At 38.5% G+C, this 26,038-nt stretch overlaps 1 protein-coding gene across 7 annotated transcripts in view; it reads left to right on the forward strand.

The window, feature by feature from the left end:
* The window catches only part of RIMBP2 (RIMS binding protein 2), a 123,368-nt gene that overhangs the window by 93,474 nt on the left and 3,856 nt on the right, over positions 1-26,038 (forward strand). For 2 of the 7 annotated variants that reach the window (XM_068911651.1, XM_068911649.1), the window contains 9 exons: positions 105-254; positions 3,922-4,080; positions 6,956-7,687; positions 9,368-9,485; positions 15,698-15,882; positions 18,389-18,557; positions 22,022-22,125; positions 23,947-24,018; positions 25,634-25,768. In XM_068911651.1, coding sequence (XP_068767752.1) covers positions 105-254; positions 3,922-4,080; positions 6,956-7,687; positions 9,368-9,485; positions 15,698-15,882; positions 18,389-18,557; positions 22,022-22,125; positions 23,947-24,018; positions 25,634-25,768 — 1,824 coding nt within the window. Of the gene's footprint in view, positions 1-104; positions 255-3,921; positions 4,081-4,519; positions 4,553-6,955; positions 7,688-9,367; positions 9,486-12,623; positions 12,777-15,697; positions 15,883-18,388; positions 18,558-20,582; positions 20,649-22,021; positions 22,126-23,946; positions 24,019-25,633; positions 25,769-26,038 lie in introns of all 7 variants that reach the window. The other 5 variants (XM_068911647.1, XM_009666660.2, XM_068911648.1 and 2 more) reach the window with 5 other exon arrangements.

The following is a 26,038-nucleotide window of genomic DNA, read 5'->3' on the forward strand; positions in this document are numbered from 1 at the left end:
TGGAAGCAAGGTATGTGGAATCCTTGTCTTATGTTTGCCATTTCTCCCAGTGGTTGCAGGAACAGGTCTGCTTCACAATTTCCCATTTTCTGTTGCTTTTCTAGATGGAGAGAAGAAGTGTGTTTAGCGAAAGGAGTAATGCAGCCCAGTACGTTAACTCAGATGATGAGGAAGATGGCTATGATTCTCCTAATATCAAAAGGAGGGGGGCTTCGGTTGATGATTTTCTCAAAGGGTCAGAACTTGGAAAGCAAGTAAGTAGCCTGGTGTTGTTATCGTGTCAGGTGTCTGATAGGAAACGAATAATTTACAAAGCTCAGTAGGCTGTCCGTCCAGGCTATAGTCTGACTGCTGACAGTAGTGGCCGTACTCGTAAGTGATACAGACAAGCAGTGAAGGGGTGAAGAGGGAGATGAATGTCTTATTACTGGAGCATTACACTGTCTTATGGGAGCTGAATGTTTGGAACTGTGCATATAAACAGATTGTTATCCCAAGCAGCAGTCTTAAGCAAGTGAGTGCGCTCAGACATTTTTCTGCATCATTGCATATTCTGCATATTGCTGCCTATGAAAATAAGCCAAAAACCTGTAATCCTAACGAGCAGAAAACCAACACCATATATACTTGGCGTGCTATAAGGCAAAGAAGAATATTGCCAAAAGTATTTTCTACATCTGCTCAGCCTTTGGTCTCACCCTACTGAAAACAAACATGAAATAACGTATGACATTACTTTCAAGAGAGATGTAGATTCCAGCAAAGAGGTATTTTCTTACATCTTGGCATGGTCAAATAATCTTTCTTAGCCAAACGTTTGACCTCACATGCCTTCTTTGCATGCCATTTCTGAGATTTTCTGAAATTTTGGTTCTGTTCATTGCAGAAGTTCAAGCATTTATAAATATATGGATGTTATTTTAAGTTTCAAATGCTCTAAATATTTGGCTTCAGAATTTGATTTGGTTCCATCTTCACACATTCCCATTTTTAGAATACATGTAATCATGTTGTGCCTAAAAAGTATACTTGGGGTGAGATGCATCTTTGCTTCTATACTCAGTTAAAATTAGTTTGGATACATATAGCCCAAGATATTCTAAAGGGACTAGCGATCTTACTAAAAATGCCTAACGTCAAGTGTTTAGAGTGTTTACCGTAAGAGACCAAGAAAGTCCAAATTCATTTTTCTGCTAACCATGCTTCATAGATGACGTTAGTAAGTAACCTTGGGTGCATCTGCCACATGGGTGCAAAGTACTGCTTCATGTGAACTTAATACCTCAGATCATTAAAAGGTAGGGAGTGTTTACAGCTTCAGTCATGTGTCTGCTTTGCTGAGCTTACGAAAGAGAGGGTTTGAACATGGACATTTGATGGCTGGGAACCCTTAGAGTTATATTCCTTGAAGCTTAAAGAGATTAACCTCTGTTCTCTGATTGAAATACAATCTGGCTGCAAGCGTTCTCAGATTTGATTAGGATTTAAATTTATTTTTCATGTGAGACTGAAAGAATTCCTCATTGCTTTAAAACACTATGTCCAAAGTGCACTTAGTTAAGTTATGTCTAGCAACGCAGCTGCTGTGTGTTAAGTATAAATTGATTATTAAATATTTGCTTTATAGCTTATGAGATACATCTACTTGTAGTTTAATTGCTCATCTGCATTGCTTATGAAAGATGATCACTTTTACTGCATGGTTTGCTAGTAAAGAAACAGTTTTTGGAAACGTGACTGGGATCTTTCATATATGGTCGGGCGCTTTTAGTAAGACTTGTACTGTGATTTTAGGAAAACACAGTTTGGAGGAACCTAATCTATGACTGTTTTTTCCATAAGAAATTATTACTTTGCTATTATCATTATAATGCTCATGTGCTGCTGGTATCTTCCAGAAGCAAGTGCTATTCTGTATGCTGATGCCCAATCAAAGATCTTTGGCTTTGTGTCAGGTGTCTTGTCGTACTGCATAGATAAGAGCAAAAAAACTGCAGGCAAATGCAAGTAACACTGAAGTTGCTTCAGCAAGCTTTTTATTAGATTAGATGTGGCCACTGATGGAGAGCCTTCACTTCTGTTGGACTGTATTTTGTAGAAGGGCGTATGGATTTAAAACGTCCCCGAGGAAAATGTGGTATGGACCACAGTTCTGAGACAGTGGTACAATATTAGTCTCTCACAGACTTTCTTTGTGACCTTAGACCTGGAACATTAGTCTTTCTTGCCCAGATTCTCACGAGTATTTATGCATCTAAACATCAGTAACTCAGTACCTGTGAGGATCTGGGTCAGTGGGCCTGTCACCCCTCAGTAAAATGGAAGTAATAATGCTTCCTTTTGTCACAGAGATGCCTGAAGATACTGTTTTCTGCAAGCTGTTGATGTGCTCTGTAACTAGATAATAAGTACAAGGGAACTAAGTATTGGAGATAGGCCTGAACATCAGAGACGCCTTGGGACATTTGCAGGATGGGCAATGCTAGAAAATGTGTAAAATAATAGCCACAGGTGCTTGGCATGTATGGCCACATAAAGGTTTAATTGGTTATCTGCGTGTGTAATTGCACCCAGTGCGTTGTCCAAGTCTATTTGGACAGTAGCTGAGAACGGGAGCAAAGGAGTGATTTTCACTGATGATCAGAACCAAGATTCTCCTGGGATGGAACTGATGAAATAACTACATTTAGTGTAAGAGCCAGTGTTGTGAAAATGAGCATAGTGTGATCTTCCGATTTCATAAAGAAACCAAAAACAATTATATACCTACAGTGGCTTTTTTTCTAAGACCATCCTAATATGATGCATCTGAGGGATCTGAAACATTTCTGGGCTTGGCCTGCAGAAGGCACTGGGAATTACTACTAAATGCTGCGTCCTCTAGTCTTTTTATCTGGAGAATTACCTTCAAAGGATTAAAAGAGAAGAAATTTTCTCTCTTATTTGGAGAGTGAATGCTTCTTCGCTTTGGAGAAGATGCTTGCTGTAGATATTTCCTTTCATTGCTGGGATTGATTGCTGGCAGCGCGTTATGTAGATATGGAAATTGATCTGGTACCACAGAAATTACTTATTCATTAATATTGTTGGGGGAAAGAATGTAGTAATTGCTGGCATTCTAGTATTTCACTGCCTGTTTCTTCAAATATTCTGCTGCAATCTGACAGTCAGATACCTCCACTTGAAAATGTATCCTTGGACATACAAATCTCCTTGATTTGTGGTCTGGTGTGTGGTCTGGTTTATTAGATGCACGTTCTGGCTAAACAGGAGTTTAGTAGAGGCTACTCTTATTTAGCAGCAGCAGTTCAGTAGGACAGACTTTTTCCTCCTTATTTTCCAGCTAACTGAAAACATAGAGGAGCTTTAAATATTTGAACTACTTTTAAAAGGCCATTAAGGTTTTATGCAGTCCGTTCCTACAATGTTTAAGAGAATTAAAATTTTGAACCCCATCAGCTAGCCATATACAGTGATGGCAGCATACTGCAAGAGTTAAGTGCTGATCACTTGTGAATTATAACGTGATGAAACAAAGAGCTGTGAAGAACAGATGATATGTGGCTTATCCTAGGGCTTTTACAATTTGGTCAGCAAGCCCACTGATGCATGAAGGACCTCTTTAGATCAAAGGAGTTTAGTCAAGACTGAAGCGAGATTTGGTGCTGTGAATGTTCACATCCCTTTTTTGGATCACCTATGGCATTAAGTTTGGATTTCTTGAGTTGGAAGCATAACTGGGCAAATAAATTTCGTACATGATCTGTCCACTAGAATAGAGTAGCAAGCAGCATGATGTAATTTATATATGGCATTAATACAATATTCAAACTTAGGAAATAGTCTAGTCCTCATTGGCGATATGCCAAGATTTTCAGCTTTACAGTCAGTCAAGATTTTTTCTTTCATCCTCACTCTTAGCCTCACTATTGCCATGGTGAAGAGTACCATACAGAGAGCAGCAGAGGTTCTGACTTGTCTGATATTATGGAAGAAGATGAGGAAGAGCTGTACTCTGAGATGCAGCTGGAGGATGGAGGAAGAAGAAGAGTCAGTGTGACTTCTCACAATGCACTCAAGGTAAGAGTGATAGCAGAGAAACGTTAAGAGTATATCCGTATTTCTTATTCTTCCTTCAAGGCGTTCTTGAAGTCAATTATGGATTTTACAAACCGCTAAAACACACACTGTGGTGCAGCTCTAAATCTGGAGCGCGCAATGTTTACGATGTCAAGGCCACCTTTAATACTTTGATTACATTTTTTTTTTCATTATTTGATAGCTAATGTTTTAGCTAGTTGACTGTATTCCTGTATGTAATTGTGGAAGTTGCACTTTGTGTATCTAGGGTCTTTTGCATGTTTATACAACAAAATACTGGATGTACTACCTAGACAATGAGTTGTTTCCGGAGAGGGAGGTTTGTCTAAACATATGTTCATGTAGGAAAAGGAAAAAAAAGCTTTTCATGCCTGAGGAATTCTTCCCCTTTTCCCCACCAATGCCATCTCTTCTTCAGGCTCTAAAGCATGCTTATAAGAAAGAGATTTGGGTGAGTTTTGTCTGATAAATGTGTTTTTAAAAATCCTTGTGCACTGTTTATTAAGGAATCACCAGAGACAATAGGAAATATCTATCAGAAATACTGTTTTAACACTACATAGGAATATTCAGCGTGAAAGACAATTGTATTATTACAGTTAAAGTATACTTAAGATGTTAAACTTACCTAACACAGAGTTTATATTTTCCATAGTATGTTTGTATGTGTAAATTGTATCTGCTTTTTATATGTCTAGCAATTACACTAAATTGCATTTTCTTAGCAAGTTGGATAACTTCAATGATAAGGAAGCCTGCAGGTGGGATTTTTCCGCCAACATGCTGTTATGTAACTAAAAACCCATACTGTTTTTTTCATGCGTAGAAGACTTTTGACCATTGTTACAAGTTCCATGTACTCTAAATTCAGACCTTTTATTTTCATACCATCTAGAATGAGACAGGTACTTTTTCAAAAGAAGAAATAATAATTCAGTTCTTTTTAACCATTTCAAAAGAAAAAGTAATCAATATTTCAATTCTTCTTTTTAACATAAAGCTTGAAACTGAAATCCCTCTGTGTACTGCTTCTGTCCCTTTCCTCTGGGAAAACAGTGAATTATCCCTAGACTGTTTGTGTTCTTTATGCGTCAGAAAATATATTGACTTCTTGGTTTCACATTAGTATTGTCAATGTTGAAATCTAAATACAAGGGTCCAGACCCTTAACTGGTGTAGTAAATCATTTTAGACCTATTAAAAGTCTGCAGGCATACGTCTGTGGATGTAGCGTGTGTGGAGGGTACGGTTGGTTCACTCATCCTGCAGAAGTGTGATTCAGAATGTGAGTGCTTCCTGAGGAAGGACTCACGGGTGTATGTTTATGATTTGGAGAATATTGCCCACCATGCTGATAAGTGCGCTGATGTAAAATTCAGGGCAGGTTCTGATCCCAAAGTGCTTCGTAGTTCCCCTCTCTTTTACTAGACCCAGTTTCACTTTGCAACATCGGTAATTAACCAAAAAAATGAAACACAGATGTATTGACAATTCCAGAATGTAATCCTTCAGATACCTGTTCCATTTGCATCTGAAAGTATGCCATCCATGCGCTTTCAGCTGTGATTGAACTTAGCTGCCATTCAGTATTGCTCTGCCAAGTTAGACACCTTCAAGTAACAGGAAAATGTTTCACGTGCAGATACGTTACTTGCTTTATTGGAAGGTTATTATTCCCTCCAGTGGATCCCTAAAACGAAGGCTGACAAACAAATGTAGTCACCAAATAACATAGTTCCTAATGCCTGAAGGGGAAGACATCCCAAAGCCAGTGAAGTCCGACATGCTCAGAGAGAGAGGAATTGCTGAAGTCTCCAAGATGATCGAATCGTTATATCTGGGTGCTGTTGTCTTCAGAGACCTAGGTGATGTGAGCATTGGATAAAGCACAGGGAGCGGTGATCTCCATCACACAGAATCTATAAACCTGTTAAATAAAAAGCAGCCCCTCTTGCATCATTATTCTCCTCTCTTCTCAGAGTCCAGCAAAGATACTGCATAGTATTCTTGTGTTACACCAACTGATGTTTTGTGTAATTATAATACAAAAATGAAAAAATAAATCTATCATGTTCAGAATGCTTATTTGATCCAGGCTGTGAGAGCTTTTCCTTTCTTCTGGTGTAAATAGAGACTTTTACTTGTATTAATAGGTTGACTTTCAAAAACTGGTTTTATCAAGCGGGTACAAGATTATGATGAGAGTGCAGACCGAGTGATACCAGAAAGCAGCCTGCTTCTTCTCAGGGTTCTTTGTGTGGAAGTCAAGCTTTAAAAATGGTGCAGCTTTTACAATTTTGTGAAGGAAACTAGAGCTCCTAGTTTGCAGAACAGCTCTCCTCTGGCAGGAGATCTTTGAGTACTTTGTTATTCATGTAGGATGCTTTAACAAGTGCAAAGCAAGGAAGCTTGCTAACACAGAATTTTCATTCTCAGATAAGGTTTGTCGTTACAAACTAAAATCATACTTAGTCATGGGGCAAGGAGCATACTAAGCATTAGTGCTGTGGTTTAATGCCATTCTCATTCACCATGCTGGAACCTGTATGCAGCTTTTGTTGCTTTGTTTTGAATGCATGGGTTTATTCTTACTAGAGCATCACCCAGTTGTTTGTACTGACCTCTCATGTTATATCTGACACCCAGCAACTTCTTAATCATGTCTTTATTTTCACAGATTCTCATTCAAAGCATGACATGCTTTTCACTAAATAAGCTGCATGTCTTATGTTTGCCATTGCTCTAAAACTAATTCTGTCTTTATTTTTCTTTTCTTCTCCCTTTTCCCTCCCATTTTATTTTTGTCACACACTATTTGTTCCCTGCCTGGTTTTTAACATTACATAATCTTAAGGAGTGCAATAAGAATAAGACCACTGAAGCCACTTTTTTGGAACAGCCTGACTTTTCACAGCAAGTACATCACAGTAAAAAGCTTTTCAGTATTCCAGAAGTAGCTGAAGAAGATGGTGAATACTCTGAACTGCTGTACAAGCAGGGTTTAGGTATTCCCTATAAAAAGAGTCCCACAATAGCTAGAAACGCTAGAGCACCTCGGCCCTACAATCAAGACCAGCAGTACAACTTCTGGTATCCAGCCAAGCACAGAATTTCAGGCGTGGAGGATTTGGCTTCGGACGACAAAGGATGTAAATATAGCCGATCCTTATCAAGAAGCCCAGACAGTGGACTAGACTGCGGAAGTGAAGAAGAAGAATCTCGTTTTAATTTCAGATACACTTGTGATTCAGTTTCTGCCAATGTTGCATCTAGCTGTTGTGCAGAGACTGCTAACTGTTCCTGCAGGAGAAGCATGAGGCCGTTGCTTGCTCGCAGGAAAACCTTAACCAGACAAACCAGCATCGAAGAAGATTTTGGTGACTTGGGTCCTTCCTTTATAGAGCCCAAGAGCGAACAGGTCAAGCCCAGTTACGAGAAAAAGTACGAGACTCAGAAGTGTATTAGAACAGATAATTTGTCTAATGAAGATGTTCAGGGAGGCTGGAAGACCGACTTAAAAATGGCTGACTCTAGGGCAGCTGGTCCACTTGCAAAGTCATCCCACAGAGATGCAGAAGACTCTCTGGTGTGTGAATTAAATCTTCCTTCTAACATCTGCTTGCCAAATCAGTCTGTTTTCTTTCTCTTGTTCTTTTTTTATCTTTCTTTTTTCCTAAATTAATTTTTAGAGTCCATCTTTTGGGCCTATGCTGCATTTTTCCCTCCCCCCCCCCCCCATTCATTTTTTTTATTATTATTCTGCATTTTGCTTTACAGTCCTCTTTTGTGTCACGCTGAAATCAATTTAATTTACTTTACAATGATTTTCCCACAGAGCAAATTACAATAATGGCTGCTTTTATTAAAGGACAACTGAATCTAAATTTTAATTAAGGGTTAGCTGAACTATAATTTTCCAAAAGATTGTTTATCTTTACTTTGCCCATCTAAATGTTGCTTTAAAAAAAGCTGTATTTTAGCTGGAAAAATACTTCATCAGTAATTATTATTTTTAATGTTTGTCTTGAGGATTCCATTTCATTGTATTTTTTTTTATTCATCTCACTCTCAGAATTTTCAGGATATGCTCTTCATCATGAAGCATCTCTGGACAAGAATCAAGCAATTTCTCCCCAGTGTGACAGTGACCCAGATTTATGGAGTCACAGGTTCATCCTATTTCCATTTTCTACCTTCTCTCTGCGCTGTCACTACTTTACCTTCCTTTTTAGACCATCTCTTCTTGCCTTTGAAGTTGCAGACTGCATCTCTGCGTGAGAATGCAGGCAAACAGCTTCTTCCAAAGCGGGAGGCCAGGGCAGATCCATAACTTTCAAGGATGCCTGTGTGTGATCTTGCCTATTTGCGTTTCTGTCCATTAATTTATAGTAGAGGCTTCACGCTTTGATAGATGCGTCCACAGGCCTACCTGCTCCCCACAAGACCAAAGCAAGCGCTTTACTCTCTCGGTCTGCAACGGTCCAGAGTGGAAATCCGAAATCTGATGTGTATGATGTAAGGGTAGAAATCAGCTGCCTGCTCTTCTAGTCTAGCAGTTTATTCTGAAATGATTCTTTACAGTTTCTCCCATTAAAATTGGTGCCCAAGCTGTATTAATCTCAATTGCTGCATGATAAACCCTGGAGACTATGAAAATAGTACTGTTTAGTGGTTAAAATAGCAACATGTTCTGCAAAGTAGTGAACAGAGAGAGACAGCTGTGATGTGAGATGAAGTGTGTCTGCGTTCTGCACGTTTCAATGACCTTCTAAAAGGCTTTAACAACAGAAGGCCGTTGTAGAAAAGCCGTTTTTGCAAAGACAGAAGAACGTACACTTGTTCACGTGCTGCAAACTGGACAAAACCACGTAGCTGAAAACAGGACAGGCTTAACTTTTCAGTGCTGTTCTGATCTCCACAGCTCAAATGACTGGTTGTACTTCTCTTCGGGAGGTCTTAACCTCATTTTAGCAGCAACAACAAAGGCAAAAGAATGTTTCCAAAACAATTCTTTTCTTTTCTTTTTGTTCTGATGTGTGACTGCTGTTTACAAAACTGTGCCATAAGTCAGGGAACCATTTTTTCTTTTGCAGGTTTGTTAGGCAACAGTTACTCTTCAGCTAACCTTTCAGTTAAAAGCTAAGTTTAGTTGCCTTTAGAGCTTATGCTTCCAAGCGTGATTGACCTGATTAATGTACACCCGTCTAGCCATAACAATACCGCCCATGTAACTTACCAACCTGTTTTTTCTGTTGTTGTTTTTTAGCTTTTAGGTAATCCATCATCTGCAGGACGGCCTGAAAGGGCGGAGCATGCAGGGCGAAGGTCCTCTCATGGCAGTGCAGTGCCACAAAGGTCTCGACCAATGTTGGTCCCTTCCATTGGTTAGTTGGATGGATTGGTGCATTTCTGTGCTTTGCAGCCTCAGAGTTGGGAAAGCGGTCCTTAAAACAGAAACAGCGGAAGCTTGTCTTGAACCATGGTTATTCTTAGTTTCTTAAATGGGAAGAAATGAATCTAAAAACATCTCCACGTAAATATGAGCTAAATACAAGTGTACCGGGGTTTCACAGGGAGGTGAATCAGAAGCCATTGACATCACTGGGAGTCTTTTCATTGGATGTAGTGAGCACTGGAGCTTTTCTAAGTTTGGTTAAGATAAGATACGGTCAAATCTTACCTAAAAAGAAATGATAATACAGGCATGCTACTGTAGGAACAAAAAAACAGATGTAATCACTCACCCATTCAGCCATCCATTCAGCCATCCATCTTCCATTTATCAACCATCATTTTGCGTTCACTTTCCATTTTCTTAACTACTTTTTGGAATTCAGCAGGAAAAATGGAAGTTGTTAAATATAACGAATTAGTAGACTTGCATATATTGACTGCATTTGCTATTTCTAACAGAGTCATTCCTATTCTGGTTTACTCATGACTTAAAGTATATGCTGGTGTATGCCAGAAAATCCAAAAAGTAGTGCAGAAAAGATAATGGAATGAAGACACTGTGGACAAATACGTATCTGTTAAAACGTGTGCTCTGCACTGACAGATAAGGAATATTCACACTGAAAGTCAGGAAACAGATGCAAAACAAGTCCAGGAAATGTTCTGCGAACTATTAGTTGATGTTTTTTCTGTAAAGGAATAAAATCGCCCTGGTCCCTGTCCCTAACCTGGACTTTTAATTTGTGAATATTATAGGCATCATGAGGAGGACCAGGAAGGCAGTGTCAGGCAATTCTTACCTGACATTTATGTGAGTGAGAGACATCACAAATGAGAACTATCGGAAGGGTAGAGATTGACCATAAAGGAATGCTTTTATTTTTAAGTGTTAAATATTTTTCCCTTTTCATAGGCTCACAGTCTCGCTATACTCTAAACTTAAAAGAAAAATCCTCCTAATGGGCACAATTACTTGGTACCTGCTGAACAGTAATTGCTATTAATGAAGCCATAGATAAGAAAACACACACAGCTGTAATGCGTGAAACTTTCTTAGTGTCTGCAGTACAGCGTGGCTATTGAGGAGTCTGATTCTGCTCCCATATCTTGGTATAAACCAGAATTATCTTCACAGATGCCAATGGAATTACACTGCTACAAAAACGGGATGGGGGACAATTGGCTCCAGGGAGCCTTTGCGCTTCTATTTAGAGGTTTTCATTAGCTGAACCAAATAGCTTTCAGATGATGGTATCAGGTCTGTCAGAGTTTAGTGTCCCTTTTCTTTTTGTCTGAAAGCAGTCTTCCTTTCTCCAGAGTAAACATTTTTGGTTTATGTCTAGACTACTTAAAACTAGTTATGCATTTAAGTTCTTTGTTCGTATTATCTGCTAAAACAATTTTTTTTATAAATAGCGTGAGAGTGGGTTCAGTCAGGTTGTTTGAATTAATCCTTTAGGTCTCCTTTTTGTTTTGATTTTAAATAAAAGACAAGGGAAATGATTAAACTTATCAGTGCTCACTTTCTGTCAACAAAGTTGGAACATGGAAGATACTAAATAATGGCTTTGCTGTTTAGTAGTTCAAGAGGAACATCTTGGGAATGAGATAAATAAATTAATTTCCTATAATCAGTCTATGCTCAAACAGATAACTAAACAGAAAATAAAACATCAGACTTCATTTCTTTCAGTGGAACTTGAAGAGTGAATGAGTGTGTTTTGTACTAAGTACGATCCACAGATGCTCTTTGGGGAAGTTGCATTAGAAATGAATTACAATGCTGTCTTATGCTAATAACATGCAAACTGCAGAACAGTATGTTCAGTATCAAGCAAAAAAATAATTTGCTGTAAAACTGATGAAAGGCCATATGTGGCTTAGATTTCAAGAGTCTTACTTCTGACTAAATAGACTAGTTATTAAAAATGCTGGAAGATATGTATGCATTATTTCTCGCTTTCAGCATTGTACTTTAATAAAGCACTTTGAGGATAATTGAAGCAAATATAAATATAGAATGAAACTCTACATAAAAGTTGCTTCCTGAAAGCTTGCTGGAAAAGATCTAGAAGACGTGAAACGTATCAGCAGGTCAGATAAATAAAGTGAGTTTGAAGCGGGGCATCCAAAAGCATATAGTAAAGCATTGTGTAAACTTCATCCCTCTGTTTAAAACTCCTGCTGAGTAGTGAGAAAATTCCCTATGAGTAAGGGCTGCAAGTATGGTTTTTAAAGAAGGAAACTCTTAAGGTTCTATCATTATAATATGAAGTTCTGCAAAGGGGGAAAGAGAGAGTGACATGAAAGGAAAGAAGAAAGTAAGTTTAAGCCAAATTTTAGACTGCTTAAATAAATGACACTCTTATTGACCTCAGCGTATAGCTTAAAAATGTGGTTTCCTAGTTTCTCGATAGCGGCTTGTTCCTCTACGTACATGCCTGGAGTAGTTACTGAGTTGCTCAGCAGAACTAAATGGTCGCTTCAATAATGGAGAGTTCCTTACGCAGCCCTGGGAGGTCAAATTAGCGGGAAGGACCTTCAAAATTGTAACGGTCTTAGGATTCCAGTGCTCAAATCTTTTTCTAAAACATTCCAAAATGTCAATTCTTTGAGGTGTTTTCTCCGTTAATTTATAAATACTTTGGGTTAGTATCTTCTTGCAGGTAGGATGTAAGTAAATTAACTCATTTTTGGTTTTAGGTTGTATACTTTAGAAGGTGAAGCACAGTGCTCTTGACCTTGCAGATCTGGCAGGTAGGATTATTTAAACCTCATAATAAAAGATGATTCCTACCTATAGAGCAAACAAACAGTATTTACCCTGTGTGAGTTTTAACAAGCACAAAATTAAGATGCTTTAAAAAAGGAGATGTCTATTTCTGTGATTCCCCTGCTGAAGTATTTCTAGAGGTTGAGACAGGCATCTGGCAAAGCTTATGCAGTGTTTAGCCTTCCTACTATATGTATAAAGTCAGAAAAGAAGGTAGGCAAAGCCTGCCCTCGGGAGCCTCCGCAAAGGAGACTACACAATATGTTTTAATAGATCATTCCCTTTTTCTCCATAGAAATTACAATGGACAGTAACAGTGAAGGCGGTCGGTCTCGGTCAGGTAGTGAGGGAAATATTTCACCTGTAAAAGAAGAAGCTTATTATCGCAGCATTGGTGGACACAAGAAATGGCCTCAGCAGCGTACCATGGCCTCTGAATATAGATACGGTATGCCGAACATTATTCATCCTTTGTGACAGACACGTTTTAGAGCTGCGTGTTAACAAGCGCGGTTTCTGTATGAGAACATTGCATGCAATGCAGAATGCAGGGGGAACTAGCTCTTAGTCTTGTCTGCCTCGCTATCAGGTAAGTTTCTTCAGCTCAGCTGTAAGGGACATCCAGCCCTTAGTCATCTGTTCTGAAAGTGCTGTGCAGCCGCCTTTCCATGTCCAACTGAATCCAAGCACACTGCATTGCATGAACCTCTGTGAAGCTACGCTGCTACTAATGCCAGGCAATATTTACTGTATATACCCTGAACACTTATTCATCAAAACAACTGCATTTCCACTTGATTCATGCAGACTGGACAGGGTCAGACAGTAGCTGGTATATCACAACCCAGTGTCCTGTAACAGGAAGCCGTGTTGCCAAACATTATTCTGATGTACCAGTTGGGCTAAAGATTGATTCAGGGTCTTCTCATTGCCCACGCAGGCCTTTGGCTCTGTCACCTGGTGAACTAAAAATTAATTCTTTTTTAGGAATAATTAGACCATAATGACAAACTTGAATTACGTGAGTAAGATAATAATTATACCCACTACTGGTAGTATTTGTTGCTTCATCAACATAGAAATCATTGCATGATCAACAACTCAATTTTCATAGCCCATAACGTAGTGAATTGAAGTGTCTGACACATAACCCGTAGAAGCAGCCTAGGACATATATAGAGCTAGGAAGAGCATTAAACTTTTGTTCATTTCTTAAATGAAGCGCGAGGGACCCCAAAAGTTTAGATAAATTGTAATTTATTGTTGGGTTTCAAAGCAAACATATCTGATCGGATCATCAGCTTCTGAAAATCAGTGTATATCTAGTGAATTCAGTGCAACCATGGTAATTTACACCAGTTGGGAATCTGGCTGGCGGCATCCGAAGACTGCGATTTTACATATACAATTATATCTGTGTGGGTGTATGTATGATACATATATATGTATACACATATATACACGCCTTCTTGACAGAATAAAGTAACTAGCTAATGAGCTAATCAAGAGCTGTTTGCGTTCTGTTTAACTGAAGCAAACATGACTATTCTGAGCCAAGGTTACTACAGTTCAGTGCTTCTAATTGAGATACACTTGACTATAATTCATGTTTGCACGTAACTTCCATTCAGTGCAGTTGGATGCAGAAATCAATCTTTTTAATTTAAGAGAAATAAGGAAAACACCCCTTAACCCTCCTGTTTTCCGTTGCCTGGTGGGCCTGCTGAAACATAAAATGGCAACCTGACTGTAGGAGGGGAACACAACAGGGAAGAATCCCATTCCGTGTGTCCCATTGCTTTCTGTCCCCTGTGTGCCCTTCTCCCACACCTCCGTTTTGTGCTTTGTGCCTGCATAAAGCTTGTTGGCTGGAATTTTTTCCCTAACCTTTTGCTGTTCCGCATTTCTCCTATTCACATTCTTTCTTGCGCTCTGGACCCAAGAGTCAGTAGCTGTTCCCTTAAAGCTGTGCCCCTCTGAAATGTTTTTTCGGGTAGTTTAAAAATGTCAAATGTTGAATAAAATGCATCTGACATTGAGGCAGAAAGAGGAATATCATCAAAAATGTTAATTGGTTGAATTATTTCCAAAAACGGGAGTCTTTAATTTGTAAGAGATGATTACAGTACAAGTCGTATTAGTATAAAAATGGTACGCAAAAAATTTGAACTAGTTAATGCATTTTCATTGTAAATCACAGCATTATATTCTCAACTTACTTACCTTACAAAGATCTTGCAAACTGGATGATAAGTATTAAATTCAGCAAATAGCTTAGCAAAAGTACCTGACTCCCACTGAAGTTAGTGGGACTTGCACAATAAGCCAAGATTTTCAAAAGTGGCTTTTGATTTTGAGTGCTTTATTTTGGGAGTCTTTGGTTTCATGTGTCTGAAAGGGCCTGTTTTTTGGGAAAGTGCTGCCATATGCTCTTCAAAACAAAATTAAAAGCCATTGAAAGCTATCAAACGGAACATTCATTGTTAGCTGTTTTGCCTAGATGTTTTACTGAAATACATCCTGAAGCGCGTTGTTGACTCACAGACTAAATGCATTCTCCGGGTCGCTTGAAACGTCTAAAATATGTATGAGACAAAATATCAGTTCTCACTTCATATGTCCTAACTGATTTGGTTCCCTGCAGTGGAGTTCAGCGCAGTGTCAGTGCTGTGATATTCATGGATGATCTTTCCTAATGAGCCTAGGGTTAAAGGCCATACCTAACCATTCCCCTGGATTTTAACACACTTTGTTAGTGTTTGGTGTGGTTTGAGGGCACTGCTATGTTAGCTATTGACTGTTTTTAAACTGAATCATGGCTAGTATGGTTCTAGCCCTGGCAAACCAACACTACTGAAATGTATCTTCTTGCTTGTCTGGAGACAAGAGGTTATATGACCATGTTTTAAATTTGGTGCCTAAAACATGGTATATCAACACAGCTAGGATGTGCTTTCTTGTGTCCATGAAGAGCAGAATCAGCTGTGCTGGAAAACAGGTGGATCCAAAGCATGGTGTTTTTTTACAGCCTACAAAACTCATCATTATGTCACTCTTACATGCTTCATTAGTTTATGGCAACTCTAGTAAACCTAACAAAATTTGCTTTCTTAGCTGAGCTATATTAACACGTGTAAATGTCCGTGTGGTGTAGGACGTAATGCCACTTTCAGTGCATGCAGGTTGAATGTGCTTTAAAAATATATATATAGAACTTATTTTTAAAAAACCCTCAAAATTAATTAGGCATGCATTGAATTATATTTTCCACTGAAACGCCAAACACTTTTCAAATATGAACTGGAACAAGCTGAAAAATTAGGCCAGTTTGTATTACTGAATTGTTCTTTTCTGACTTTACTTTCATAGATGGCTATGGTGGTCATGACCATCTCTCTCCAGATATTTATGAAGAATCAGAAACAGATCCTGGCACAGAGGATATTTCTACTCGAATATTTGTTGCTCTCTTCGACTACGATCCATTGACAATGTCCCCAAACCCTGATGCTGCAGAAGAAGAGCTGCCATTCAAAGAAGGACAGATCATTAAGGTGGGACCTAAAAACAAAGGAAACAGGGTCCGCTTTGTTCCCTGTGGGGAAAGCAACTTGTGTAACTGGAGTCCAAGTTTGTTTGTTTTTTTTTTCCCCTCCAGAGGTTCAGGCTATAGCTCTCATTGGAGCTAGAACCTAAAATCTCGTGCTAATGCCTTAAAAATATTTAAACAAAATAATAGGCAAAAATCTCAAAGTTGCCTCAGGTATTTAGGGCCAGATTCAGTTAGAGATTTAAGTGCTAAGTCCAAAACTATGACTGTGAAGCCCCCACCATGTCAGTTGGCTGTAAACCCTACAGAAAACTGCTTCAGAGATGCTGGCCTCTTTACTGCAGAGGTATTGCAGAAGCGCTTAGCTTTGTACCTTCATACACATCTGGAGCCGCTGTAATTTTTAAGGGCGGAGCGCTCTTAACTAGAGATACACTCTTAACACACTTAAAATTAATTAAGGTCCAAAAATTGAGTGTTTCTCCTCCAGAGTCATTTAAAGGCATTTTCATAGCAGGCCTAACACATGGATCCAGGGACGACCTCTTCACAATTTGCAGTGGATACCACAACTTTTGAGGCTTCCTGCCAGGGAGTCCCTCACTGTCACTGGGAGAACTGTTCCCTTTTCTGACTGTTCTGTGTAAAATACACAAGCTGCCCTTAGACAGGGAGCAGGACACAAATCTGCCCTGTTTCAGGAGACAGATAGTGGTAGGCTCTGTCAGTGCTCTTCCACTGGTCTTAATAATCACACTAAACGTGCTTTAACTGCACAAAGCCACTGGAAGAGGTGGTCCCACTCTTGCTCCTGTCTTTAGCCATGCTTTCAACCCCAGCTTATCTCAGATCTGATGATTGTGCAGCTGCAAGTTGAACTAGTTCAACTTGCTGATCCGATTATAATTATAATGAAGTTACAGATTTTTCTGTTGGATCAGCAGCTCTCGGTGTCTCACCCTGCAGCCCTGTATCTAATCCACCTGATGCAAAACAGAGTAAAAGTGGGGTAGGGAGAAGGAAGGACTGCTGGTTGTCCAGGGGTAACTGAGGTTTAAGTGCAATCTGAAACTAAATCTGAATAAATAGAATAATTTCTAAAAATACTAGTTTTCAAGGTAAAATTGCAACATAAGCTGTTAAAACACTGACCTCCTCTGACTGTATTGATTTAGATTGTAACACAAATGTCCATATCCTAAATCGCAGTATTTTAATGTTAAATAATTTGCTTATCTCTTTACATGATATGATATTAGATACAAAAGTATGCCGGAAGTATGGAGATTCATTTAAAAACTTATTTTTCTTGGCAAAAATGTCCATTTCACTTGGGTATTTTAATTATTTCTTCACAACTAGGTACGTTTGATGCTGGAAAGTCTATAGAGGTCACAAGTCAGATATCTATTTTTAGTAATGTTTATTGTATATTTGGGACCGTGGAAATTACTTATGTCATCTGTTGCTTTGCATTTCTTATCAAATTGTTGTGAAGGTTGATTACTTTGTATTTTCAAAATACTTTTCAAACCTTACACAGACAGTGGGATGATGGGTGGGTGAGCTGCACTGCAAGTTGCATGAAGTCTGTCCTGTGCATGCGTTATGGTCACACGTGCTGCACTGCGTGAAGCAGTAGTAATGCCAGGGACGTTATGTACATGTCGTGACTAAAACTGACAAAAGTTCCAGCCTCAGAAAATTGAGGCTATTTGAAGATCAGCTTTAACAAACTCTGATTTGGATGGAAGGGATTGATTCGCGGGGGGTTGTTTATTTTTTAAAAGGAAAAAAAGAAAGAGGTCGTGCTTAAACAAGGAACAATCTAAAATCAATCATTATTTCGGCTTTAAGAACATCTTTTTTTTTTTGTAGTGAAGTCCTAGATCTAGGCCTTTTTATCATTAGCAGCTTTTGTGAATTGACAGAAATTTTGGAATTACCTATTCTCATTGAAGAAAATTTATGCTATTTTTCATGCTATTCATGCTATTCATTCATTCATGCAATTCACGCTATTGATTCATTTTGTTTGAAAAGATAATAGCAGAGTAACTACATATATCAAGTATTTTAGATACTATACAGGATTTTTTGGTTGTACACAAGATGCTCTATTCAAAATAGCAAAACTCCAGCTCAGTTTTGCAACTAGTTAATATTGAGCATAGTGCCACAAGAGATGATGCCGTATGAATAATTCCATAAACATCAGTGTAAACCATTAAGCATATTTTTTGCCAAGCAAAGGAAGTCAGTGTCTCTCACTTTTCTGTACATTTCATTGCTAACAAAAAAAGTCTAATTTCTGTTTTTGCATCTAAAGTCACAATTCAAAGTAACAATTCAAAATTTGTAACATAAGTCAGAGTAGTCAAAAACAGATATTATATATTCACATCCAAACTGTTGTCATATGTCTGTGACTTAGTAACCATTTTTCCTGCATTAAAAATCATAAATGATAAAACTTTGATTGACCAGCAACATTATTCTTTGACTAACAGGTTTATGGGGACAAAGATGCTGATGGATTCTATCGAGGTGAAACTTGTACAAGAATTGGCCTTATCCCATGTAATATGGTCTCTGAGATCCAAGCAGATGATGAGGAGATGATGGATCAGCTTCTAAAACAAGGTTTTCTTCCTTTGAACACCCCAGTTGAGAAAATAGGTAAGGGAAAATACATCTGCTTCACCTAACTTTTGGGTGCTATTAACTTGGCTGGATCTTGCTTTGCCTTTTGTTTTTATTACATGCAGATGCATCTAAATTTTACAGCAATTTACTACATTATGGGATACATTCTGTGTCAGTATCTGGATGACCTTATTCAACAAATATTTAATCTTGGTCACACCTTTTGCTGAAAATGAGGACTTGTATCTTCACTTCTGCAGCCATTGTTTTATTTTTTTTATTAAATTTTTTTGTCACCGGAAAGATTTCTAGACACAGAAAAAGATCCCTTGTGCTTTGGAGTGTGCTGTGCTGAGGTGCTTTGTGATACGCTCACTGCTGGAAAGCATAAAAAGAATCACTTATTTGTTGTTCTTTTTACTCTTCTACATTTTCCTACTTTACTAATAATTTAAAGGGATGGTGGCAAAGGGTTATGTACAATATAATTTGGGATAACACTACATATTAGGAGATTTTACAGAAACTGCAATAACAAACCCTTTAAAAAACAGAGGTTGAACAAATGTTTCTCTGTTATGAACCAGTAGTGTTAAATCATCAGTTCAGTGCTGTACAGAGATACACATGCAAGTATCTTAACTTACGTTTCCTTCTGAAGCTATGTTTTATACAACTATCTCAATATGTTTTAAAACTTTCAGCACAATACAGAGAGTATAAAGGGCTGGAATTGGTTCAGTCCTGTTTAAAAGTGAACTGTAAAAGTGGTTGCTAAAAAAAAAAAAAAAAAAAGAAATCTTCCACAATTGTTTTCCTAGATTGAACACAACCTTATCGTTTCCAGAATCATATTAGTAAATATGAGACACGTTATTTTTTGTTGGGTTTTTTTTTTTTTGAGATATTGAGATATTTAAAAAGTCTCCGTTGTCCATGAAAAGGAGGGGTGTTTTAAGGTCTTAAAGGATGTATTTTCAAATCTGTGTATTTATTTATGCCATGTAAATACAACAAATACTGCCACCCACATGCACCTGTAAATGCCACTGCCCATCTGCTGCTCTAGGAATAGCACATACACCTGTACATACATTTATAGGCCAAAAACTGGGGATAGGCACGCAGACTTAGAGATGTGCCTGAATAGGTTAGCTGTCTAAAGCATTATTCCTCAAAGGTAGTTGTTAATACAGGCCTGCATCATTTGAAGTCTTTTGGAAATAGATACCTAACCTACTTCAGGTATATCTATGAATTCAACTGGGGCCTGTTTGGATTAATAAGTGTCTTAATATATTTCTAATTCTAGCCTGAGGTCACATTTGAATACAGAAAATAGCTTGCTAGATCAGCTACATCCTTATTTGAAAAAAGTTGTTGATGCAGAATATCTTTGAAAATGGAACTAGTTACTTATATAGTTCCTATAGTTTGGATATTTTGGCTATTTTAAGGGTCATATGCTGCAAATATCATGGGCTTTTTTTTTTTTTTTTTTTTTTTTTTTTTTGCACTCAACTCAGTATTTCCTGAGGCAATTTTTGATAGAAATGTTGCCCTTCCTTATATTCTTAAACAATTCTTTTTTCATTCTTGGATGTTTCTGAGAGCTGTTAGCAACCCCCAGCAGTTCACCTTTAAATGTTTTAATGATGCTTTAAAAGCATCATTTATTTTCTCTTTAGTATGAATTAAAATTACTAGTCACATTTTAAAAGAAAAAAAACCTTCTTACTAATGGATTTGGACAGACTAGTTAGTTTGGCTTAATTTTAAACTAAATACAAAATCAGAACAGCAAACAGATCCATGTGCTCAGACTCTTGCTGTCCCAGAGGCTGCCCTCGTGGATCTGTTAGCAGAAGCAGGCTCTAAATTGCCGATCTGTCTCGTACTGTTACTCACATTTTTAATGTCATATCAGACACTTTAACATGCTGTGTTCATATGACTATATTTTTCTTAATCCTTTGCCCACATTAAATCCTTAAAAACAGAACTTTGAACAGCTTCATATCTTCTCTTCTTTTATTTGTATGCATTCCTTTCCTGAAGTCAACTGTGACCGTTTCAAAGAGAGCACACGCTCTGTACACCGCAGATCCAGAAAGTCTAAAAGAGGTCTGTGCTAAGAAACAATAATTTGATTCAAGCTGTAAATTAGCTGAAATGACTTGAGCTGTCTACTTTTATTTTTTATGCCTTTGATCTTTTGCAAACCAGAAGTTGGAGAATATTGTCACATAGCAGTTCTATATAGGGTCCCTTATCCCTGAGCGATGGGCATTCTCTTGCCCCAGAGAAGTACTTCAAAGCGGAAACTGCTGCTCTGAGACATTTAGCTATGGGTTGGGCCAGGCTTTGGGGAAAAGGGGAATTGGGCCCAGTGTCTAGTACAGTCCCTGCCTTCACTGTGGATCTCCCCTGGTGTTCTGTGTAAATCCTATGCATTGGTAGCTGGGAAAATAACTCACGTCCCCCCACTGCAAAAGTAAGCGATCTCCTCTGACTGAGGGCTTCAGTGTTAGCTGGTGGATGACGTGAAGGCTCTGAGCGCATGCCACACTCGGTGTTTGCTCCTCCGTTAGCTGAGCCTTTAATGCTCACCCTCCGGCTGGAACAGTCGTAGGGCCTCTCCTAACTCTAGGTCTCCTTTGTCTCACTTCATAACGCTCATCAGACCTGCCCTCAATGCCTGTTTGTGAGTAGTACTAACAAGCATGTTTCTCTTGCTACAGCAATCATCTGCAAGAACCATGCTGATATCATTCAGATTTAAAATGAAGCCCATCCTGGACTTCTCTGTAAATGTTTAATAGTGATCAATAAACATTTCATGTGGTTGCTGGAAACTGCAAGTTTTACTCCTTTCCTTCTGTTCCCCACAAAGGAAACTTGTAAAATTAAACAATACTTGAAATGGGTTTTTGTAGTCATAGAGTCTTGGAAATATTGCAGACCACTTTACGTAATGGGTAGCCTCTTTTGTCTCGGAACAGCTGAGAGAATGTCCATTTCTCATTCCAGTCACCTAGCAAAAAATGGAAGAATAATCCCATGCACAAAATTCCTAATAAATTGGAGGTGGAGGGGAGGTAGTAGTCAGTAAATGTGGAAGTTTGACTTAAAGTGAAGCAAAGCAGAATTCTGAACATTTATCTTTATACACTCTGGTAACATCTGATTCTTCCAGCCAGAAACTGCTGTAGATGTCTGAACATCAGTTTTGCAAATAAATACTGTTCAGATGATTCAGCGTCTTAGAATAAGGAGGGCAACCCAGCTGTTATGTATGAAATGCAGAAGCTTTTTGAAACCTGTGTCTGTGTTAATAGGTTTGCTAATCTGTGGCCACCGACCACTACACTAGAGAAATACTGGATTTGTTACTGCACTGTTGTGGAAATGACATGGGGAAGAAATGCACCCTGTTTTTTCTTTTCAAAATAACTTGGATAGCTTTCCTTCCCTCCCTCTCCTTATGATTGGAACAGAAAGGAACAGACGGAGCGGCAGACAACATTCAGTTTCTACAAGAAGGATGGTGGCACTATATGATTACGATCCAAGAGAAAGTTCTCCTAATGTTGACGTAGAGGTATTGACGTAACTATTTACTGTTTTTAAAAATTTCTAGATCCATAATTTAGTTAATACAGTTGGTATTAGAAAGCACTATTATACATTAGAGTTGATGTGTAGAAAAATACTAGAAAGTTCATAATTAGCAACATTGGTCAAATGTTTTCAGACAGATGTATATCTAGTAAATGTTTATGACCACTGCACAATCAGATTTATCGTTCTTGTTCAAACACATTCAAGGAGTATCCTTTGTACGATTTATCTAACGTGGCTCAGTGCATTACATAGTCATTTATGGATATATGGTTGTGCTCGCTCGCTCGCTCTCTCTCTCTCTCTCTCTCTCTGTATATATATGTTTATGTAAAGTAAGTGCATAAGGAAAAAAACACAAGTTATAAATTGTAGGGAATGATTATTTCCCAGCTATTATTTTCAAATTTCCCTTGTATGTTTCCAGCTAAGAGGATGATTATTTTCTAGAAGCATCCCAGCTCACACTGACCAACTGATAGAGTGAAGCATGCTTTTAAATGCCTACAACCTACCTTGCGTCCAAAAAACAAGCCTCCCTCCCACCCCAAACAGCCATATAGTACAACAGAACAGCATTCATAATGTATTGTATTTTTTCTTTAACTGATGCGCGGAGCTTTCATGACTCTCTTCTTGTCTGCAATCCTTTTTTAAAAAAAGCATAATGATACCTTAAACAACTACTGAGCATTAGCTGGATCTTCGTTATGGGTTTATCTTCCATTTACATGGATGCAGTCTTCCATCTCTCCATATTTGTCATTAGCAAAAACGGAATCAAACAGTGCAGTCACTTTTTACATTGTCTTTGATGTTACATGGCAAGTCCCTCAGTCATTGATGCAGTTTTGGGTGGAAACTAAATGCCCTATGGTAGGAATGTCAGGCTACACTCAAAGCTCTAAGGAAAATACTGCGCACCTAGAAGCTTCTTCAGTTATCATTTAATACATCTTCTAGTTGGTGTGTAGATTAATTTGGATTTTTTTAATGGAGAAAGTGAGTTCTGCATCTGCATTTTAGAAATATTTGGGACCTGATACGTTAAAAATGGACCAGAGTTGTGTTGTCTTTTTTTCAGTGAACCAAATCTGGTTCTAAATTAGTGTGCTACAAAGTAGTATGGGCAACAAATCAAAAATGTTGCACTGATGTGTTGCAAACAACACTGTATTTGTTCTCTTTCTCATGGCCACAGGCAATATAAAAAATAAATGTAATTTAAAAACATACATAGGAAATTAATTCTCTGCCCAGTATATAGCCTGCAGGTGAGAGACCAGAGAGGCCCGTTACAAAGCCTTTATTAAAAAAGAATCTGGTTTGTCTCCACAATTTGGTTCCTGTTTCAGAAAAAACACGGTGAGCTGTTCTTGTCTCCTTTAGTCCTGGTGTTCAGCTCAGTAGAGAGTGAGCTGAACCTTGTCCTCCCCTCTGTCGTGTTCCCCACAGGACTGTCCCTAAGGTACCTTTGAAGTCAGCTAGCTCAAGCCCTTGCTGAACACAGAGCCAATGTCAGTGTTTGTCCAGGGTGCTCCAGGCGTTGTGCAGACGAGTGCCGAGTATCTCCAAGGATTGGACGTATTCAGCTTGTTTGTCCCAAGAATTCCTGTGGGTATGCAGAAGCCAGTGAGAGAGGTTCCTAGATTTGGCAATGTAAACAAACAAACAAACAAACACACAGTTGAGCGTGTCAGATTTTGCTCTTACAGTTCAGCTCAGTTTCACCAAAATTTTTTCGCCGATGTTAACTTTTATCTAGCACAACATGAACTGTCACGTGTTCCTCTTTCTGCAGGCTGAGCTTACATTCTGCACAGGGGACATTATTACTGTCTTTGGTGAAATTGATGAAGACGGATTTTACTATGTAAGTTGGGTTTTATCTGGTCAGTTTGAACTGCAACAAGCTCAGTTACAGCAAGCCTCGCTAGCGTGAATGACTAAGTGACAACCCGCGTGGACATCAGGTTGCAATTCCAGCTTCCTATTTTGTGGAAACAGCTGTGATCCTAATATTAAAAACAGCAGCAACAACAAACCTTCAGCTTGCTTACTTATATGGTATACCTGGAAGCACTTTCAAAATGGGGCAGTATCATTATTCCCATTTTCCAGCTGGGAAACGGGCTGTAAGCCTCTAAGCTCGAACAGTCCATTCGGCAAGCCAGGATTAGACTCTGGCCTCACAACACTCCACTACTGTGCAGATTGTAGCGGAACCCAAAAGGTACTCTCAGTTAAAAGGAGGAGAGTATTAACTGGACTAAAGACGGCTCACTCTTGCCACCTCAACCCATGTACTTACTGATGGACTGTTACGCAAACAACTCAGTGCTGCCTCTAGCATTTTACAAGTAATATTAGTCTCACTTAGTTTGGCTGGAACATACCATACCTATTTTGATTGTACATGCATCTACATGAACACGTAGCTTTCATGATTTCTTCCTAATGGGTAAGATACTGCACTTGGAGAAAAAGAAACCTAGGTAGAGCCTGTCATTATGATAAAAGGTTACTTAAAAATAAACAAAATATTTCAATAGCATTTTGAGCACTAGGTAACTGATCGTGCGTCTTTGTCATTCATTTATGAAGAGGAGCTTAATAATGACAGATAATGTTCTAGCACTGCTTGCTAAGTAGAAACTGTCTTCAGGTTGATAGTAGCTGCCAGTCTGCATCCTGAACTTGGGTCTTCCATTTCCATAGTGTACTAGCCATTCGCTGTTCCATAAAGAAACAGGCACAGCTGCCTCTTCCAGCTACCTTTTAGAGGAGACTCAAGTTCAGACCTAGAGGAATAGTTTGATTGCCCGAGAAGTGCTTTTAGGCTGTGAATCCTAGCACCACGTATATCTAGCTTATTGCAGGCTTAAGGATCCAAGGCTAGAAATGGTGTGCAATTTCAGCTCTCGCTTCTCCATTGTTCATAGAAAAGAACATTGTCGCTCCGTTACGCACACTAATTCTTGTGATTTTGCGTAAGCGTGTTTATTGTATATGGACTCTGTTTTTGCAAGTTGACATAAAATTACTAAGGATTCCTATGTACAAATCCACTGAGGATGAGGATTGATTCATCAGGTCATAGGCTAGAATTATCTGCACCAAGATGAAAAAGGCTGCCACGTTGTAACCTTAATATAGCAAATTGGATGAGTGAGTGAACTGCCAGAGTACTTGAAACACCTTTAAGATACACATTTTAGTGTCACTCTGAAGTATAGACAGAAACCGTTCTCATCATGCCATTTCATATTTAATGATGGATAGCATTCACTGCTAAATTACAGAAAGAGGAAAGTCTACCTTGTGGCTGACTCTTGTTTGGATATACTGTGATGTGATGTAGCCTTACGTGCACACCTCCCCTTCCTCACTGGCTTTGAAAATAGCATTAAAAGTATTTCCTTACCTTCTTGGGAACCTACATTTGATTTAACATTGACTCAAATGGAAAACTGTTCCTCATGCTGCAGGGTGAACTTAATGGACAAAAGGGGCTGGTTCCTTCCAACTTTCTTGAAGAAGTGCCTGATGATGTTGAAGTCTATCTATCTGATGCTCCCTCCCGATACGGTCAAGATACGCCGATGCGTACAAAAGCAAAAAGGGTAAGCAACTGAATAAGGAAAACCGTAAATTTTTATTTTCCATTCCATTCTGTCTCATATATAATTTAGACATTACTTTTAACATTTTAAATCCATTTGCCCATTGTAAATTATTTAACTTTCAAATATATAAAGCATAGCAGAAGAAAGGAAAATGATTTTGCTTAGCCTGCCACCAGCATGTTGCAAACTTTTGTGAATGAAGAATCTAAATTTAAAATTTGATTGCATTCATTAGACTATCTAGCTCAATTATAAATTGAGTTTTAA

The sequence above is a fragment of the Struthio camelus genome, chromosome 17, assembly GCF_040807025.1.
Source record: "Struthio camelus isolate bStrCam1 chromosome 17, bStrCam1.hap1, whole genome shotgun sequence".
NCBI lineage: Eukaryota > Metazoa > Chordata > Aves > Struthioniformes > Struthionidae > Struthio > Struthio camelus.